Source organism: Salvia splendens, chromosome 19 (genome assembly GCF_004379255.2).
Source record: "Salvia splendens isolate huo1 chromosome 19, SspV2, whole genome shotgun sequence".
Classification (NCBI taxonomy): domain Eukaryota; kingdom Viridiplantae; phylum Streptophyta; class Magnoliopsida; order Lamiales; family Lamiaceae; genus Salvia; species Salvia splendens.
This window is the reverse complement of record NC_056050.1, coordinates 25,778,228-25,794,958: the sequence shown is the minus strand read 5'-3', so window position 1 is coordinate 25,794,958 and position 16,731 is coordinate 25,778,228. Positions and strand designations below refer to the sequence as shown.

The 16,731-nt window shown below is 33.7% G+C and overlaps 3 protein-coding genes across 5 annotated transcripts; 2 read left to right on the top strand and 1 right to left on the bottom strand.

Moving 5' to 3' along the window:
• Positions 1–3,717: 3,717 nt before the first annotated feature.
• On the bottom strand, positions 3,718–5,299 carry LOC121778328 (zinc finger protein CONSTANS-LIKE 16-like). Its single transcript, XM_042175657.1, has 2 exons — positions 4,160–5,299; positions 3,718–4,053 (listed from the first exon to the last, which is right to left on the bottom strand). Exons 1-2 carry the CDS (start codon positions 5,174–5,176, stop codon positions 3,799–3,801), a joined length of 1,272 nt encoding a protein of 423 aa, XP_042031591.1. The 5' UTR covers positions 5,177–5,299; the 3' UTR covers positions 3,718–3,798.
• Positions 5,300–11,831: 6,532 nt separating this feature from the next.
• Positions 11,832–13,208, top strand: LOC121779364 (transcription factor BEE 1-like). 3 transcript variants are annotated; one of them, XM_042176694.1, is made up of 6 exons: positions 11,832–12,070; positions 12,164–12,271; positions 12,376–12,441; positions 12,554–12,622; positions 12,703–12,771; positions 13,021–13,208. In XM_042176694.1, exons 1-5 carry the CDS (start codon positions 11,852–11,854, stop codon positions 12,751–12,753), a joined length of 513 nt encoding a protein of 170 aa, XP_042032628.1. In that variant the 5' UTR covers positions 11,832–11,851; the 3' UTR covers positions 12,754–12,771; positions 13,021–13,208. The 3 variants fall into 3 exon arrangements, 2 of the variants coding, with proteins under 2 accessions (XP_042032628.1, XP_042032627.1); XR_006045796.1 differs by having other exon boundaries at positions 12,554–12,771; XM_042176693.1 differs by lacking the exon at positions 13,021–13,208 and having other exon boundaries at positions 12,554–13,006.
• A 1,376-nt stretch (positions 13,209–14,584) lies between these two features.
• Positions 14,585–16,664, top strand: LOC121779237 (pectinesterase-like). The gene is made up of 2 exons (XM_042176555.1): positions 14,585–15,410; positions 15,979–16,664. Exons 1-2 carry the CDS (start codon positions 14,585–14,587, stop codon positions 16,662–16,664), a joined length of 1,512 nt encoding a protein of 503 aa, XP_042032489.1.
• The last annotated feature ends 67 nt before the right edge of the window (positions 16,665–16,731 follow it).

The window sequence follows — 16,731 nt, the reverse complement described above, 5'->3', positions numbered from 1 at the left end:
CTCCTATTAGGGGACGGATGGAGTATTATTTAAGAATTCAGGAATCCAACTGCATAATTTATTATTGAAGAATTCAATCGGGGTTCTCATATTTCTTGGTTACTTGGGTCCAAAATAGAGCATATATTAGTAAAAAAAGGTTTTATTCTTTGCTAAACTACAATAGTTGCACCGGGCAAGATGCAAACATATATAGTGAGAAATAAATTAATGAATATAATTACCAAAAAAATAATGAAAATTTTAAAAAATGAGAGTTAAGTCAATGAAAAGAAATTAGTCAATTAATCAGTCATATTTTGACAAGACAGTGCGATCCAGAACATCAGCTGAAATGTAATTAACTCAGATTATGTATTTATTAATAATTATTTAGTTTTTTTGAAGTGAACTTTTTGTCTTCTACTCATAAAAAAAATTACACAGACAAATCCATATCAATGAATAAAAACAAATTAATGTCAGGGACATACCGGGTATATCAAGTTTAATGTTTTCATATTTGGAGATTTTATTTAAATTTAAACTTTTATTTGTTGACATAAAAGTTGATGAAATAAAAAGACAGAGAATAGTTTGAGGAAACCTTTTTGAGCTCAGAATTAGTCGTGTTGTTGAGAATTTGGTGCATCAAATTTTTATACTAGAGCATCTCCAAATGCAATCTTGGGGAGGATTTTGCAAATAATAGATACAATTAGCACAATTTTTATATTCACAACTCCACATATTTTTTTGTTAGCAACAATTTTAGCTGATTACAAAACAACTAACAAATATAATTGCAACACTTTTAAAGCACGGACTCCTCGATAAAAACTACTCATTTCATTAGTAATAAACTGCGCGCCTTTATCCGATTACAAAGAAATTAACAAAGATAAGAAACACATGATTTATCATGAAGCAACCATCTGTTGAGGCCTAATCGCAATACTTCTAAACACGAACTCCTCTATAAAACTAAGTATAACCAAAATACGACAAAAGACCATCATAAAAATTAACTCTCAAGTACATCAACCCTAATTATACGGTGATAAATTTGACTAGTACACTACGGGAGTGTTCGGTTGGCAAGATTAAATCTCATAATTAAATATGTATCATGTTTGGTTCATAAGATTGAACCCTTCAACTTAATCTTAGATGGACAGTCTCATGATAATTAGTCATAGCCTCCCCCCTCCAACTAAAATAATCTCACAACTTAATCCTAGATGGATAGTCTTATGATATTAGTCATGGCAACCGAACGCCACCTACACTTATACTATCATATTCAAAACATAGTACTACTACGTACTTAATGAAAGTTTCATTTATCTTGATACTTCTTTTATCCGCTCTTAGAAGTCTCATTTCTTTCTAGCACGAGTTTTAAGAAATGTTAAAAGAATTGGTGGAAAAAGTCAGCAGAATTCTAGTAAAATTGAACTAAAACTTCTATTCGCGGACGGACCGGAAAAACGTGACTAATATTCACTATCGGAGGAAGTGTAAGACATGAATATTCTTTGTGTATATTCCATAAAGTTATCTTAAAATCATGACAAAATTTATCTAAACCCTAAATCACTTATATGCTTTTGACTTAGATGTTTAAGTAATCAAAATCACTTCAATCTTGATTTTGAAGTCCTATCCATAAAACTGCAACTGTGAAGATTTTGAAGAGAGAGAAAGAGAGATTTTGAGGAGAGAGAGAGAGAGATGAAAATCGAGGTAAGAAAAAGTCACGTATTGTGCGGCGGATCAAAGTCGAAAAAGCTGAGTGAGTTTAATTAGTGTTCTGGGAAGGGCTTGTTTGGTAGTGCTTTGGAATGGCATCAAATTGAAATCCTTCTGTCCCATTCTCTGCCAAACACTACTCATTACTATTGGATTTCTATTTTTTTTATTCCTTTATTATGTCTACATGCATTTGCTGGTGCCACCGTTTGTTATTAGTCCGATGATATCATCTAATCAACCATTAATCATGTCTCATTTTGCTTGCTATTGGTTTCAATAAGAAAGTTTCACTTTCAAGTGTCCCTTAAGATATATGAGTATGTTCTAATTATAATCATTAGTTAAAGTCCATTTTGATTGTAATTTTTTATTGGTAAAAATAGAGAGAAATTTGAAGGTCGCGTCATGGTAGACTTGAATTCAAGACTTCTGTTTTCGGACATTAAACACTCTACCATGAAGCCAACTCACGCACATTAATCACACACTTATAACTTGGTAAGCAATTTGCTACATAAATGAAAATCAAATGTTCATTCATTCAAGAAAGGAGAGGAGTAAAAGAAAAATAATCCTAATAACTTTATGCCCAATGTGAATATAGGGAATTATTTGGGCTTTCTAAAATAACTTTAAGCCCAATGGGCTAAATCTTTTGACTGATTTCCTCTTCAACAGGTGGCCTCCCATTAGAGTAAGATAAGATTAAACATAAACGAAAAAGGTTTTCCATGGTATTAGTCTTATAAGGAATACTCATTTTCTGCAAAAGAATATGCATTTATTTCATAAAAATTAGTGTGATGTGAATCTTATTTTTACATTAATTTTATAATAAATTATGAACAAATGAAATGAGTTAGTAGAATGTGATACTCATCTATGAATATAATAAAATGTAAATGTGAAAAACAAACCAAAAAGGAAATATGTGATCTGTATTGAAAGAAATCAAAACCTCTGCATCTAATCGAAAGATGTACAATATCATGGGCTCAAAACAAAGCCCGAACTATATAACGGGCCACTGAAAGATGCTCTTAAAGCCCAAACAAATCGTAGAGCCTTTTCTATTCACCAGCCCAAATAAAGCCCATAGCATTGTCCACAAAGAAACGCCCTCACTCTATAATAATATAGGTAAATTAGAGAGATGTGAAGATATTTATTTCATGAAGAAAAAGTTTTTGAAGATATTTATACTTTTAATTGATTAGTCATTTTCTTAGTAGAAAAGGTCACATCTGCAACTAGCTTATGTTTCCTATTTTTTAATTTATAAATCCAAAAGGTACCGTACCATTCATGGATGTCAACACCTCTCTTATTGTCACAAAGTTCCAAGATTTGAATTTAACATGGAGGGCCATTCTCACTCACTTTTATTCACTTACTAACAATTAGAAATGAAAATGAAAATGAAAATGAAAATGAAAATGAAAATGAAAATGAAAATGAAAATGAAAATGAAAATGAAAATGAAAATGAAAATGAAAATGAAAATGAAAATGAAAATGAAAATGAAAATGAAAATGAAAATGAAAATGAAAATAAAAATAAAAATAAAAATAAAAATGAAAATAAAAATAAAATAAAAATAAAAATAAAAATAAAAATTACTGAATCCCATTTGCCCCTCTTAATTATGTAGTTTTCTTACAATCATATGTGTCTATATCAAGAATGTTACTACACTTACAAGTTTGTGGATGATGATTAGTTGAAGGTTTTTAATTTTTTAGAGTTGTAATTAAATAGAAGTATAATTTTGTATTCATTATTATAAGGAATCTTGGAAGCTAGAGCGATTCCATCAAAAAAATTAATCAATTTAAGTTGGAAAATGAAATATTTATTTACAATATGAGCCGAATTGTAATTAACATGAATTTTAATTACAAGGAGTCTTTGAAATTGAATCGACTCTGTCAATAAAATCAATCAATTTAGGTTGGAAAAAGTTTAGCTTCTGCAAAAGATTAATAAACAATTGCTATACACAAAAAAATTCATTAAGGCAGTTAACAAATAGTTAACACGAAATTTGACAGTTAAAACAAAACCCTATTTATTGATCAAAGCTAAAGCCGCCGATGCCACAAAATTTGCTCTCTTCACAAACCTCCCTTTCATCCTAGGCCTCTTCTCCGCATTCAATTTCCGAACCTCGTACCGTATTTTCTTCGAAAACAACCTCGTCCGCCGCTTCTCTCTGTACCTCGACACCCGCGCTTCTCTCCCTCCGTCGCCCCCCGCACCTGCCTGCTGCCCGCCCATCACCCCAATGTCTCCGTAGACATGTACCGCCCCACACGTGCCCTACAATCGAGTAAAAAAATCAAATTTAGAAAATTTTTAAATGAAATACGTGACATTTATCAATTGGTGCACTAAAATGTAAAATGCTTGATTAAATCATACATACCGCGAAATCGGACAGCCAATCGTTAGGGTTCACCTCCGGTCGCTCCCCGGTCGTCCACGGAGACTTCTCCTCGTCCCACGCCGACATAATTCCCTCGTAGTTTAGACTCAAGAAAATCTTCTTAGCATCATCATCACCACGATCAAAGACTTTGCTAGAATCTTCAAAATTGCTCCCAAAAATTTGCTCCATGCTTATTTCTTTAGTATCCATTTCCTCATCTTCACCATTTATAGGAGAATCATAGTCGAAATTCAACTCGAATGTTTCTCTCCCAACACCAATATATTCACCATCAATATTTAGATGATCAATCTCCTCATCATGCTCAACTTTCACCTTCTCACTCCCCAAACAACTCTCCCTCTCATCATCCAAAATCCCAAGCCCTTCAATGTCGAACGCCTCCTCATCAAGACCTTTCCCTAGCAAGCTCTCAACATCCGCCGCAAATTCGGCAAGATCCAATTCCGACGGAAGAAACCCGTTGAATCCGGGCGCGGAACCCGGCGTGATCTCCCCGTCGTTCGGGTTCCCGACAACGGCCTCGTTCGAGTTCACCGAAATGCACAATTCAGCGACCGACGGGTCGAAAATCGGGACCCGGTAGAGCAATTGCTCCTCGTCGTGCGAGTTCTCCTCGCTCGAGATCTCCGGGACGAGGTGGTTGTGGGTGCGGTCGCTGCTGAGGGATCGTCCGTCAGCAGGGCCGCACTTGGCGTTCTTGCCCTTCCTTGGGGTCCGTGCCTTCCTGGTGAAACCCTGATGCCAGGAAGGCACAGAGATTCTGAGTCCACGGTCAATGGGTTTGACCGAGGACGACACGGTCTTCAGGCGAACTCTCTCATGCCTGCGGGCGAGAGGGTTTGCTGAGTGGACCGTGGAGTCGCACGATTGGCATAGGAATGCATCGTCGGCCGTGCAATACCATGTGGCACGTTTTCTAATGCAGCTATCGCAGGCCCTAATTGATTTGCCTCCAACAATATTAGCCATTTTTTTGTCTGAAGAAACCATTGAATTTCTCTTTTTTGGTATGTGTATGTGTGTATATATATAAGTATGAGTGTATATGAACACTTGGGAAAAAATGAAATTAAAAGCAATCAAGTAAAAGGCTGCAAGGAAAAGGCAAGAAAAAATGTGTTAGAATGTCATGTTTATATAAAGAAGTCCAATTTTTGGGGGCAATAATTTAAATTGGAGTTGGGCCCCACTAGATGCACTTTTGCTCTATATTTCAAAAAATATATATACACTTTTTCCACACTTTTATGGGCTTTGCACTTTTGGGCCCACAAAGGACCTTATCTCTTCTTTGATTGGTTGAAAGACTTAATATTATCGTAATTTTAGGTTGCTGATTGGCTGGATTTCAGATTGCAGGATTCTTGTGAGCTTTTTCATGGATGAGTACAAGTATTAATCCAGTATTTTCAAATTTGTATATTTTTTATTGTGGAAGAAAAAGGCAAAAAAATAGAAGGAAGAAGAAGATTGAATGAGACCCCTTTTGAAAGAATTGTCTCTTTTTGATAATACTGTTCGAAGTCTATAAATCATGGTCCCCAATTCCAAAAAATAATAGTGATGGGAGATAAAATATGGTAATGATTTTGGTGTTCAAGATGGAAACTTTTCTATAATGGAAGTAAAGGTATTCAGATATTTATTGTTAGCCTAAAAATATAAATATTGTTTGCTAGATTTGATTTGGTGATAATTTGTGTATTGACTATTGTTGATGTCAATTGATCTGCAAGAATAATTAAACCATGCAAGAATTTTAAAAAACTCGTTTCTTGAAATCTCTTAAATTCCATATAAAAAACTAATTGCAAAAAAAATAGTTCCCATTATTTATATGCGGCCAAACCCTAAAACAAAGAGGAAATATGAAATAAAATCTAAAAATAACCTAAAATGTGGAAATTAGTAAAATGGCGTTTTCACCTCTCAAACGACTTCCCTTGGAGGCGTGCTGAGTTCAATTTTACACCTCATTTCGCAAGTAATTTTGTGCGAATTGTTAAGTCCGAGATTGTGACTTTTTCAACTTTGTCGGGAGGAATTGCATCAATTATACAATATTATTATGTTAGAATCTTGTAGATATATCAAATATGTATGAGAATTGCATAATTATAAGTTCTAGTTAACACATAAGCATGCTTCAATATAGTACATAGGCAAACTTAATTTGATGAACCTTGTGTAGCAGCTCGACTTAGTAGTTGATAATATTAAAATTATTAATATATAGGAGTACTATAAAATATACATTCACATTATCACATACTGTATTTTTAACTTCTCAGCTGAAATGAGCTACCTTGTTTATCAAAAGATATTTTAGGCATATATGCCTCGAAATTAGAATAATAGTATCACATTCTATGTAACATTCTTGATTTATTTTATCATATAGTTCAACAAGATCACCATACCTATAAATCTACAATATCTCCAACATTTAGCAAAAAATCCAAATTTGCATTTTAATGGTGTAGGTATGGGAAATTCTTGAGAAATCCATCATGTTATCCATACCATGTCTGAAACAGCACATTCTGTTTAAATATATATATATATATAGATGAATTATTGAAAAACTATTCATTTTCTTTTTTAAAATTGGCTCTATAAGCACAGCTATTTTTGCACATAATTTAATTTTTTTTGGTTTCTATAAATGTGAAACTTCAGTTAAGGAACACATAGAGCCACGTCGACAAGAGAGAGAAAAAAGATAGAATTATATCATGAGTGGATAAATATGATGTGGAAAACTCATCCATTTTAAATCTTACCCCTTTTTTTGTTGAAATAGGTTTTTGGCAAGAAACCTGTGAAGGTATGTTACAGTCATGGAGTTGACAATGACACAATTTTCACACACACTGACACACATACATATAACAACATAGACATAGTGTCCAACGATGTGTGGTATGATTTTGCCATTGTCTAACTGATATTTTTTAGATTTACACTAAAATAAATGAACTTATTAAATTAAATAGAATGGTATAGTAGATATTTATTAATTTACACATGTATTAGGGGAAAATGGAATTTAACCAAAGAAATGTCTACTTTCATCTATGTTGATTGACATATTACATATATGGGTGAGCACTGAGCACTTGAACCGGCTTCTAAAAACCGAATTGAATGATTTTGGTCTGGTTTCGGTTCAGTCTGAACTCGAATTAGGGTTTAGTTTGGTTTGGTTTGGTTTGGTTTAAGTTATTGACAAGTTGAGTTCGGAAATAAATTTCATTTTCATTTTCAAAAGCCAATTTCAGCATTTTACTTTTTAGCCCAATAACATATTCTTAAAGCCCAATAATTAATGTTCTTTTTAAACTTAAATAATGAGGCCCAGACCTTATTGTAGATTTCTTGTTGGTGTTTTTTATAAATATTTTATTCGTTTAATTCGAGTTTTTCTTTATTTCAAAATATAGAGAGTAAAAAAACGAAAACGTGCGGTAATCAAAATGAATTCCCGGATTAAAAAAAAAATCAATTAATGAAGGAGAAGTATCATAAAAAAAAAAGTATCATCAAATTGAAACGTTTTAATAAATTAATTGTAGGTATATGGAACAAAGTAAAATAGAAAGAAAACGTAACTTCCAAAAATTCGAATTGACCTAATATATTAAATTTTACTATAATTTTATTTTCTTCTAATTAAAATCTATACATATATAAAATCAGAGTGACCGACTCAATTTTGCCTCCCACTTAAATAAAATTTTTGGCATCCTTATATTAAAATATTACTCTCTCTCCCTAAATAATAGTCTTAACCTTTTAATTTTAATCCGTCCAATAAAATAATTCAGTGTACTTCCATTTTCTCAGTTCTCACCTTAACTAAATATAATTATAGTTGGATTTCAACTATACATATGTAGAGATTTTGAGCTCAATAGACTAATAGGTGAAGGGGGATTTGGAAATTAAGATATATTTTCCTTGTCATGGTTAGGTAATATGTGTTGCATTTGTTTTTATTGTCACTTGTCAGGATTTCAAGTACCCATTGTTAATTTGTCTTAATAAAGTTTTTTTTTTCAAAAATATTAATCAATCCCAAGAATCTTAGTAGATTATCTTGAATAATTAAAGCAAGATTTTTCTTTGCTCGCCCATACCCTATGTTGTTTGAAATTAATGAGGACAATCACCCATGTCCCTATGCATCTAATTTTAGGCATAATATTTTTTACAACCATATTCCATTCGGTCCTTTGCTTAAGCAAGAAAGGTAATGAACCGTGTATGTATACAGGATTATTAATGTGCAAGAGATAGAATTTCTTTCAAAACATATATTCATTTTCATTTTATTTGGTAGACTATATGTGATTTAATATTGTACTATGTATTATTTGGTAGACATATGTGTGGTATAGATTGTTTCTTTTCATATAAGGAAAATTCTAAAATTACCGATGCTAATGAGAAGAAGTTCATCGATTAAGACAACTAAGCCGAAAAAACGACAAACAAATAACAAAAGAAAAAACAACCCTATAACTGACATCCTTGGTAAAACCAAAAGCACTCAAACAAGAGACAAAACAAAATGTTAACTGAAACCAAGAAAAACACCCGCACATACAAATCATCCAACAAATCATTCATACGGTAAGAGCTCGCACATTCCATGACGTAGAGAAAGAGGAACATACCCATAAAATCTCACTCATTCATACTAGTATCTATGCTAATTATATGTTGTTTTTTGAGGTGTAAATTATGTAAAAATTGGAACTAATTAAGCTCCAAAATATAGTAAAAAGTTGGTAACTAAGCTCCAAAATTTAGTCAAATAATAAAGATACTCATATACACAAGAAAAACAAGTCACATGCCGCGAGTTGCAAAGTACCACAATATTCTAACCCTCATGATTAAAGAGTGGAGTTTTATATATAACTATTAATAGAAAGGCATCCAAACATTACAACGTTTTTAGTTCATCAAGAACTTTAACCCAAATAATTTGGAGACGTTGATAACATGATTTACCTAATTAACTAATCTAACAATATTCTATTTATGGATAACAAACTAATTATGCCATTCTATCCATTTCATCCATAGTAAAGACCATTACTAATTACCATTATGAAAACGACCATATAAGGTGACTCTATTTAATTTGATGATGGATTGTCCGAAGGCCGTCGCTAACTCCGGCGTTCGAACAATGACGACGGAGCGTAGCTTCATCGTCATAATAACAATGACCCGTTTATATATTTATTAGTAATATTAGAACTAATTGTAAAATAATGAATTCGTAGTTTATGAGTGGTCCAGAAACCCTAGGAACTTAAAATGAAACAAAACGAAAATACAAAAATTTAAAAAATAATTAGAAAAATAATACAATGACAATTTCACCCTTTAAATGATGTTCGATGACCAAATTCCATTGTTCATCATGGTGTATTGATGAATTTGATTCCTCAACTTGTTTTGCAATCCCTGAATTTTAAGTCATTTCGAGACAGTTAATGTTTTTGGCATTTTCGGTATCATTGTCAATTCCATAAGTTCTTTGATATGCTTTAGGGTTTAAGATAACGCCACGTACACAAATTTGTATCTAAATATGTGTTATTTTATTTCTCAAATAGTTAAATGTCTAATCAAGTCACATACCAAGATATTCTTGGTCACTTGCATATCCATCACCAAAATCTTTTTCCCATTTCCAAAATCGATTATAACAAAGACAACAAATGGTGTCAACTCCATTAATGAAAATTACATCCATAAAAATCAATCCAATTCTTTCCTTTTTCTTCCAATAAAAGGATAAATAACATAGTTAGATGGGCAAAAAAGCTAAAATCTTTTAGTCAAAAAAGTTGAAAGTTACATTTCATAAACACCAAAAACTTACACTTCAACTTAAAACCCTATCAATACCTATATATATATATATATATATATATATAGGGGAGCGTTATTCTCCTTTTTACATCTTAGATCCTTTTTCCTTCTTAATATTACGCGTTAGATCTAAGGCATCAACGGATCAGATTGATTCTATAAAACTGGTTCCGTGTTGCATTATAGAAGGTGGTTGTATGCATTACAGGGTTATTATTGTCATTTGACGGAAAAGTAACTGCCACATTTTGGTATCTGCGAATAATGCACCACATGGTCACGAGTAATGCATATAATTGACTATATAATGCACAATATGTGAACTGCAATGCATACGAATAAGATGTACCATGTTATGATGTTTGGACACACGTTTCTTGTTTCCCCTAAGGGTTTAATAAGCTTAGGGGCTAGGGTATAGTACGTAGACACGTATGTAATCTTCACATGGTAACGAGTAATGGATATAATTGACTATATAATGCACAATTTGTGAACTGCAATGCATACGAACAAGATGTGCTGTGTTATGATGTTTGACACACGTTTCTTGTTTCCCCTAAGGGTTTAATAAGCTTAGGGGCTAGGGTATAGTACGTACGCATTAATAACAAATTATAAAACGATACGAATAATTCACCAAATTGTCACGAGTAATGGATGTTATTAACTATATAATGCACAATATGTGAACTGCAATGCATACGAATAAGATGTACCATGTTATGATGTTTGACACACGATTCTTGTTTCCCCTAAGGGTTTAATAAGCTTAGGGGCTAGGGTATAGTACGTAGACATTACTAACAAATTGTTGTTATTGGAATATACGTATGTGCATTATTTGGTTTAGGTAGTGCATTATGTAGCTGTTAATTGTCATTATCTCAGTATATTATGCATTATTAGAGGTATTGTGTATATGGGTTAATCAACGGATTGAAGATTACATACGTGCATTTAGTAATGTCTACGTACTATACCCTAGCCCCTAAGCTTATTAAACCCTTAGGGGAAACAAGAAACGTGTGTCAAACATCATAACATGGTACATCTTATTCGTATGCATTGCAGTTCACATATTGTGCATTATATAGTTAATAACATCCATTACTCGTGACAATTTGGTAAATTATTCGTATCGTTTTATAATTTGTTATTAATGCGTACGTATTATACCCTAGCCCCTAAGCTTATTAAACCCTTAGGGGAAACAAGAAACGTGTGTCAAACATCATAACACAGCACATCTTGTTCGTATGCATTGCAGTTCACAAATTGTGCATTATATAGTCAATTATATCCATTACACGTTACCATGTGAAGATTACATATGTGTCTAAGTACTATACCCTAGCCCCTAAGCTTATTAAACCCTTAGGGGAAACAAGAAACGTGTGTCCAAACATCATAACATGGTACATCTTATTCGTATGCATTGCAGTTCACATATTGTGCATTATATAGTCAATTATATGCATTACTCGTGACCATGTGATGCATTATTCGTAGCGGTTTACAGCCATTATTAGATTACTATTGTACCCTCATAATGCACAAAATATGACAAATAATGCAACACGGGATTAATTACCCAATGTTGATCTTGACCGTACATTTCTCTAATCTAATGGCTGATATTAAGAAGGAAAAAGGAGGAAATATAGGAAAAGGAAATGAATACATCCCTACATATATATATATATATATATATATATGTATACATGTTCAAATCAAACGATTATTTCAACATCTATTCATCCAAAATATTAAATGAATTCAAACCAAGAAGGCTCCCATTTTAACACAAATGGTGTTCCAATCATGTCTTTTTCCAATCAAGAAGCTCCAATCTCCTACGACGATCTAATCTTAAGATCAATCGGGCCTAACAAGCCGGTGTTCGACCCCATGGTTCCCTATTTCTTTGCACCGGGCCTCGAATGCAACCACAACACTCCTTCCTCTTCCAATGCCGGTTTTCTTGCTCAGGTAGCACAATTAAATATTTTTAATTTTCATTTGTTCGACCTTTGTGTTTTGTTACATTGAATTAGTACTATATTTTTCTTGATTTTATGATAGAATAATGGTGGGAAGAAGAGAAAGAGAGTGGATGAGAAGTGTAAAGAAGTTGTTCATGTTAGAGCAAAGAGAGGTCAAGCAACTGACAGCCATAGTTTGGCTGAAAGGGTATTTTTCATATTTGTACTATTTTTTATTGTATTTATTATTTTTCACATTTTGTTTGGCGTAGAGAATATTTTACTATCACTTTTTTTGTTGGTTTGAACTAGTCAAGAAGAGAGAAAATAAATGAGAAATTCAGATGCTTGCAAGATCTGGTCCCAGGGTGCTACAAGGTAATTAATTTTAAAATTTTATTTTTTCCATTAGAATATTTAATTCCATTTATGATTATATTTATTCTTCTAGTTTATGTTAAAATAATGAAAGAATTAAAATTGTCTGCAGATGATGGGAATGGCTGTGATGTTGGATGAAATAATTAACTATATAAATTCGTTGCACAATCAGATTGATGTAAGATACATAGAGTGTGTATATAAATTAATTAATTATTCTATTACGCAATTAATGTGGATTTTTTTGTGTGTATTTAGTTTCTCTCCATGAAGCTTTCTGAAGCAAGTTTATTGTATGACTTCAACTAATCATCTCAAGCACAACAAGTGAACTCTCTCTCTCTCTCTCTCTCTCTCTCTCTCTCTCACACACACACACACACACACACACTGTCATACACACACTGTCATACACACACACACAATCTCTAAATAGGCTTTTATCCATTCTGAATTATTGATTAAATGCATAGAAGTCATAAGTTTCCTTATTTATTTCATACATTGAAAAGCTGACTAAAAAATCTTTGCTAAAAAAAGTGAAATGAATGAATATACTAATTTTTTTTATTATAGGGAAGCACTTATGGAGAAGCAATGGAGAAACTCAAAAACATATGAGAAATGGATATGAAGGCATTTCAGAGTTCCAAAATTTAAATTTTTGGTTATCATTGATTCTGACATGATTGACTCTATAGTCTATAGTAGTAAGTACTTATATGTTAAATCTATTTAATTTTTTATTGATCGTATAAACATTGCTACGCACTTTTCAATTATCTAGAATTAACAGTATTACATTTACTTATATTGTGATTGCTCCAATATTCACATTTTAAAATTTTCACTTATTTTCATATACATACAGTGAAATAAATAATTTATTCTATTAATTTGAGAAGTCTTCATTTATGATTGGCAAAAATGAAATTAAAAGATCATTTTCATAATGACCAATAAAAACTCGTAATACACTCTCAATAACAGTTAGATAAATTAAATAGGCTAAATTAATAAGCTAGAGGAACATAAGACATATTTAAATATTTGCATAAATATTGAAATGAGGCTTCTACAAGTCGAAATGGAAAAAGGGTCACTCTCTGCCGGACGTGAATATAATACATTAACTTATAACTCTAAAAAAAGTTGCTTTTAATTGAATTTGATAACATCATTTAGTTTGAGATGTTACATATCCATTAAATATACATTCAAAGGTTTGCATTAAAACCAAGGTGTGAAAATGACCAAAGATGTAACTACTTCGTATTTTTGAGTCAACTATTTAATATCTATATAACGTAGTTATGAACAATTCATTAGAGATCATAAAGAAGAAATCGATGCACATATGAATAAATGTGCACTAAGTCTCTACTTAATCTCTATTTAATTAAGAGAAAATGTCAAAACTAGTCGTGAACATATGCTCATTTTATGATTTTGGTCTTATACTTTATCTTTTGAATTTTGGCATCATGAACATTTCAACTCGGATCACAATTGATCCTACACTAACAATTCCGTCAATTTTTAAACGGTTTTAACCCGATTTTGACCGATTTTGATGGTTTTAACAGTCCTATTCGGGTTAAAACCGTTTAAAAATCGCTCAAAATCGGGTTAAAACCGTTTAAAATTGACGGAATTGTTAGTGTAGGACCAATTGTGATCCGAGTTGAAATGTTCAGGATGCAAAAATTCAAAAGATAAAGTATATGACCAAAATCATAAAATTGACATATGTTCACAATTGATCCTACACTAACAATTTCGTCAATTTTTAAACGGTTTTAACCCGATTTTGACCGATTTTGATGGTTTTAACAGTCCTATTCGGGTTAAAACCGTTTAAAAATCGCTCAAAATCGGGTTAAAACCGTTTAAAATTGATGGAATTGTTAGTGTAGGACCAATTGTGATCCGAGTTGAAATGTTCAGGATGCAAAAATTCAAAAGATAAAGTATATGACCAAAATCATAAAATTGACATATGTTCACGATCAGTTTTGGCCTTTACTCTTTAATTAACTAATATAATATACCCTTATAAAACCATTGTAACTCAATTTTGCCTTCTAAACCTCTTCCAAGAAAAAAACATCCTACTGATTAACCCTTTGCCATGCACAAAATGACCAATCATATTTTTCTTTTGCCTCTTTTATTAATCTCAACATATTTCGAGACCACGGTTTCCGCATTTTACGCTCCAGCTAGTGCTCCAATCAGTGCTGAAGCATCAACTAGCGCTCCAATCGGTACTACAACACAGGAACTATTCAATTCGAGCCTCAGGGAAACCCTAGCCCAGGCTCAAATCGCTCACGAACTCATTTCCACCATGGACCCAAGTTCGTTCCACGGTCAAGCCAGAACGGCCTGGGATGACTGCATAGATCTTTACCAAGACTCGATAGATTGGCTCAATCGATCCATCGCCTCTAAAAACAACCGAAACGATGTGCAAACATGGTTGAGTGCCTCACTAGCCAATGAACAAACATGCCAAGATGGATTTCTTGATTTAGGCTTGCCTTCTCTCTCCTCACTATCCCCCTCTTTCAACCTAGCTAATGCTAACTTCACCAAGTCGATTTGCAATGCACTAGTCATTAGTAAGGCCATTTCCTCACCAAGTCCCTTAGCTAAGCACGGCAAGATAAGCGACCGGAAATTACTCCAACTTTCCGGTGAGCTAGAAAGAGCCGTGGATATAGTGGTGGCGCAAGATGGCTCCGGCAGCTATGAAACTATCAAAGAAGGCTTAGCTGCGGCGCGCGCCGCCGGAACCAAGGGAGTTATTGTGCATGTCAAGAAGGGGATTTACCATGAAACTGTGGTGGTTGACAAACATTTGAAGAATTTAAGGATGATTGGAGATGGAATCGATGAAACTATTATTACCGGGAGCAACAGTGTCCGAAACGGCTCCTCAACGTTCCGATCCGCAACTGTTAGTAAGTTAATTACTCCCTCCGTCCCACTTAAAGCGAAACGTTATTACTTTAAATTACTACTACATTCGTCCCTTGCTAAGTGCAAAAAGGAAATAAAGTAGCAGAGAGAATAAATAAAATAAAATAAAAATATTGTTTTTTTTGTCAAAGAAAATAAAATAACTCAATTAATGCTTCAAAACGGAGTAGTAATTACTTAAGAAACGAGGTACTTTTATTGGGGTCAAATTAACTTCAACTTGACTTCTATAAAATAATAATGTCCAATGTTTCTAACAATGCTAGATTGGTCATGCCATAACTTGATCGATACAAATTTCAAATATGTTTGTTTTTCATCGAAATGGGTTGGCTTGAATTGAAATTATTGCAGTCAGTTGTAATTATACTACTGCGATAGGAAAAGATGGGAAAAAATCTACCAATGTTACTTTTATGGTTGTGATGATTTGAATCCCTAACTTATTGATACAAGTTGATAGTCTTATTTGCATTTCATCCCGGTTATATTTACACTATCACTATGAGAGTAATTTTCGATAAGCTAAACAGTAAATCTACAACGTAGGTGTTCGTGGCGACGGCTTCATCGCCCAGGGCATAACATTCGAGAACACGGCCGGGCCCGCGAATGGCCAAGCAGTGGCTCTCCTTTCCACCGCGGACAACTCAGTTTTCTACAATTGCAGCTTCCGGGGCTACCAAGACACCCTCTATGTCCACTCCAACCGCCAGTTCTATCGCGACTGCGACATCTATGGCACCGTCGACTTCATCTTCGGCCACGCTGTCACCGTCATCCAAAATTGCAATATCTACTTGAGGCAGGCTTTGCCCAAGCAGAAAAACACCATCACCGCACAAGGCCGGAAAAGTGCCTCCGCCAACTCCGGCATTGTGATCCACAACTCACGGATCACGGCGGCGCCAGGTGAAGCTCCGGCGGAGAATTATCTAGGGAGGCCGTGGAAAAAGTATTCAAGGACGGTGTTCATAAAGTGTGAAATCGATGATTTGATTGCGCCGGCGGGGTGGCTGCCGTGGAAAGGGAATTACGCTTTGAGGACTTTGTATTACGGTGAGTACATGAACTCCGGCAAAGGCGCAGACACTAGTGGGAGGGTGAATTGGCCGGGATTCCACGTCATTGATAGTGAAGATGAAGCCGCGGAGTTCTCGGTGGGGCACTTTTTGGCCGGAGATTCATGGATTCCAGCCACCGGCGTGCCATTTAATTCTAATATCCGAAAATAAGGGATTTTGATGCGGAATTCTTATTCAAACAATATCTATCCGGTTAGTGTTAAAGTCATACTCCTCC

Excerpts from the sequence above, each read along its gene's own strand:
- LOC121778328 (XM_042175657.1), bottom strand. The coding sequence starts at position 5,176 with ATGGTTTCTTCAGACAAAAAAATGGCTAATATTGTTGGAGGCAAATCA. Across the intron at positions 4,054-4,159 it reads ATTGGCTGTCCGATTTCGCG|GGCACGTGTGGGGCGGTACA; the intron begins GTATGTATGATT and ends ACTCGATTGTAG.
- LOC121779364 (XM_042176693.1), top strand. The coding sequence starts at position 11,852 with ATGAATTCAAACCAAGAAGGCTCCCATTTTAACACAAATGGTGTTCCA. Across the intron at positions 12,272-12,375 it reads GCCATAGTTTGGCTGAAAGG|TCAAGAAGAGAGAAAATAAA; the intron begins GTATTTTTCATA and ends GGTTTGAACTAG. Across the intron at positions 12,442-12,553 it reads TGGTCCCAGGGTGCTACAAG|ATGATGGGAATGGCTGTGAT; the intron begins GTAATTAATTTT and ends AATTGTCTGCAG.
- LOC121779237 (XM_042176555.1), top strand. The coding sequence starts at position 14,585 with ATGACCAATCATATTTTTCTTTTGCCTCTTTTATTAATCTCAACATAT. Across the intron at positions 15,411-15,978 it reads GTTCCGATCCGCAACTGTTA|GTGTTCGTGGCGACGGCTTC; the intron begins GTAAGTTAATTA and ends TCTACAACGTAG.